General features: G+C 39.0%; 1 protein-coding gene across 1 annotated transcript; it reads left to right on the top strand.

The window, feature by feature from the left end:
* Positions 1-1,863: 1,863 nt before the first annotated feature.
* Positions 1,864-3,453, top strand: LOC150004379 (tubulin alpha-1A chain-like). The gene has a single exon (XM_090282839.1). It carries the CDS (start codon positions 1,908-1,910, stop codon positions 3,264-3,266), a length of 1,359 nt encoding a protein of 452 aa, XP_090138965.1. The 5' UTR covers positions 1,864-1,907; the 3' UTR covers positions 3,267-3,453.
* Positions 3,454-3,671: the final 218 nt, after the last annotated feature.

Here is a 3,671-nt window from a genome sequence, read left to right as displayed (position 1 = left end):
CACCCTTTCTCCATTTATCAGCTCTTAGTGCTTAGAATAATTCAGAAAGCACGATCACAAGAAATTAATATTTGTTTAAAAACTTCAGCTTTAATTCAAATAATAAATTAAATTGCTAATTAATTAATTTAAAAAGATAATCATCTGGGCTTCCTTAATGTAACTTTTGTGGAAGTAAATAAAAGAGTGGATTATATACTAATAAGCTGTTGAAGTCTTTAGGCTTTTGTCTCATTATTTCCACCTTCATAAAAGTATTTAATGTATCCTTAGAATATTAATGATTATGGAAAAACAAAATCTCCAGGGACATTCAATAAAAAACGTCTCCACATTTACTGCTGATATTGTTCGCTACAACCATACAATAAATTAGAACATCCACCTTAAAACAACAATCTGATTTCTGACTATAAAAGAGGCACTGGTTTTAGGCCAATGATCCTACCAAAAACAAATAAATGAAAATTGTACAAACACAAACAAACAAACAACAGTTTCATGAGTAATAGAATAACAACTTTATAAAACAAGATTTTAAGGGGTCAAGGTCCCAAAGAAAGGAGAAATGGTTTAAAGTGAACTCTACATTCTCTGCTTCTCGTCCCCATTTGGTACTTCCTGATTCCTAAAATGCATCAAATAAGAAATGGGAAAGATAAGCAGAAACCTTTCATTTAGAAATTTCAGCAGTGTTTTTGACTGTCTTAAATCAGATGAAGAAGAAAGACAAATGGAGATTCAGGACCCATTATGGAGAAAAATACCCCAGGATTCCAGTCAAACACCAAGAAAGACTACACCTAGGAATAAAAGCAGAAGGTCTACAGCAGCTCTTACACAGACTAAAATTCTTTACTGGATTAAGAAGATGAGTGTTTATTCTAATTACTCATAGAAGTAAAGCAAATCCTCTCTGGAGGAAAATAGTATAATCCAGATCTTCAAACAAAGTCAGAACCAGCTGACTGAAAATAAAGAGAAAAATGAGCAACGCAAACAGATCAATAACATAATCTGGATATTGAAAACAGTGGAAACAGCCTGGAATATGGTAATTTTATACATCACAGTTCTCTGGTAAAATTATTGTAATATAAATTTACCAGAGAATTGAAATTAATGTTTAAAATGTAATCCACATTTTGGTACTGAAAAATATACTAAATTGAAATAAAGAATGTAATAAATGTTTTAAATAGTACAATAGGTGCAGAATTTGGGAACTGAAATATGAGTGAGTAGAAAATATCCAGATACAAGCACATAGAAGAAAATCATGGAAAATATAGAAAAGGGAATCAAAGCCACATAATATACAAAGTCTAATATGTGTGTAAGTGGAATTCCATATTGAGAGAAGAGGGAATGGAATACAAACAATACTTGAAGAAATTCTGGCTGAGGACCTCCCAAAACTGAAAAAGGATATCAAGCTACAGATTTGAGAAGAACTATGAAAATCAAGCAGGATAGAAACAAACTAGGCATTTATAAAATGCAAAAAATCAAACACAAACAGCTTAAAATTATCCAGAAGAAAGGTAATTCCCATAAAAGGAGCAAAGATAAGATTGTTATCTAATATTTAAAACAAAGGATAAAAGCCAGATGAAATAAAATGTTGAAAGTGGTAAAAGAATTCTTAGGGGTATACATTCCTAGCAGTAGAATTGCTGGGTCATAAGGCAGTTCCATTTTTAATTTTTGAGAAAATTCCATACTGTTTTCTACAGTGACTGCACCAGAACTGCCAATATAGGCATCTCTGTCTATCCAAGAGATTCTTTAAAAATTAAAATAAAATAAGGTTCTCTTACATCGACTGCTTAAGAGTCACACTGTAAGAAGCAACAACCTCTCTTCTTCCTTTCCATCATCCATTAGGCAGCCGCAAAGCAGCAACCATGCGTGAATGTATCTCCATCCATGTTGGCCAGGCTGGTGTCCAGATTGGCAACGCCTGCTGGGAGCTCTACTGCCTAGAACATGGCATCCAGCCTGATGGCCAGATGCCAAGTGACAAGACCATTGGGGGGGGGGGGTATGACTCCTTCAACACCTTCTTCAGTGAGACAGGTGCTGGCAAGCACGTGCCCAGGGCAGTGTTTGTAGACCTGGAACCCACAGTCATTGATGAAGTTCGCACTGGTACCTACCACCAGCTCTTCCACCCTGAGCAGCTGATCACAGGCAAGGAAGATGCTGCCAGTAACTATGCCCGTGGACACTACACCATTGGCAAGGAGATCATTGACCTCATCCTGGACCAAATTCGGAAACTGGCTGACCAGTGCACAGGTCTTCAGGGCTTCTTGGTTTTCCACAGCTTTGGTGGGGGAACTGGTTCTGGGTTCACCTTCCTGCTGATGGAGCATCTCTCTGTCAATTATGGCAAGAAGTCCAAGCTGGAGTTCTCCATTTACCCAGCCCCCCAGGTTTCTACAACTGTAGTTGAACCCTACAACTCCATCCTTACCACCCACACCACCCTGGAGCACTCTGATTGTGCCTTCATGGTTGACAATGAGGCCATCTATGACATCTGTCGTAGAAACCTCGATATTGAGCGCCCAACCTACACTAACCTGAATAGGTTAATAGGTAAAATTGTGTCCTCCATCACTGCTTCCCTCAGGTTTGATGGAGCCCTGAATGTCGATCTGACTGAATTCCAGACCAACCTGGTGCCCTATCCTCGCATCCACTTCCCTCTTGCCACATATGCCCCTGTCATCTCTGCTGAGAAAGCCTACCATGAACAGCTTTCTGTAGCAGAGATCACCAATGCGTGCTTTGAGCCAGCAAACCAGATGGTGAAATGTGACCCTAGTCACAGTAAATACATGGCTTGCTGCCTGTTGTACCGTGGTGATGCGGTTCCCAAAGATGTCAATGCTGCCATTGCCACTATTAAGACCAAGCGTACCATCCAGTTTGTGGACTGGTGCCCCACTGGCTTCAAAGTTGGCATTAATTACCAGCCTCCCACTGTGGTGCCTGGTGGAGACCTGGCCAAAGTACAGCGAGCTGTGTGCATGCTGAGCAACACCACAGCTATTGCTGAGGCCTGGGCTCGCCTGGATCACAAGTTTGACCTGATGTACGCCAAGCGTGCTTTTGTCCACTGGTACGTGGGTGAGGGCATGGAGGAAGGAGAGTTTTCTAAGGCCCATGAGGACATGGCTGCCCTAGAGAAGGATTATGAAAAGGTTGGTGTGGATTCTGTTAAAGGAGAGGGTGAAGAAGAAGGAGAGGAATACTAAAGTTAAAATGTCAACGGTGCTGCTTTTACAGGGAAGCTTATTCTGTTTCAAACATGAAAAGTTGTGGTCTGATCAGTTAACTTGTATATAGCAGTGTATACTCATACAATTACTGGCCTATGCTTTAAAACATGAAACTTTGTTACAGACCCAGCTAGTCCACTTCTCTGAAGGGTTTGAATAAAGTATTCCCTGTCTTAAATGAAAAAAAAAAAATTAAAATTAAATAATAAAATAAATATCCATGCAAAGAGAAACTGACAGAACTTTTTGCCATTTGAACAATATTACAATATATGAAAGGCTTTTTATTTACTTAGAAGAAAAATGACCCTAGATGGAATCATAAAACTGCAAGAAGGAATATAAATCAATGAAACAAATTAAATGTGTTGATAAATTTGA

Source organism: Furipterus horrens, unplaced genomic scaffold, assembly GCF_987537825.1.
Source record: "Furipterus horrens unplaced genomic scaffold, mFurHor1.1.pri manual_scaffold_7, whole genome shotgun sequence".
Taxonomy (NCBI): Eukaryota; Metazoa; Chordata; class Mammalia; order Chiroptera; family Furipteridae; genus Furipterus; species Furipterus horrens.
This window is presented reverse-complemented; position numbering and strand designations above follow the sequence as displayed.

Coding starts and splice junctions, on each gene's coding strand:
- LOC150004379 (XM_090282839.1), top strand. CDS start 1,908: ATGCGTGAATGTATCTCCATCCATGTTGGCCAGGCTGGTGTCCAGATT.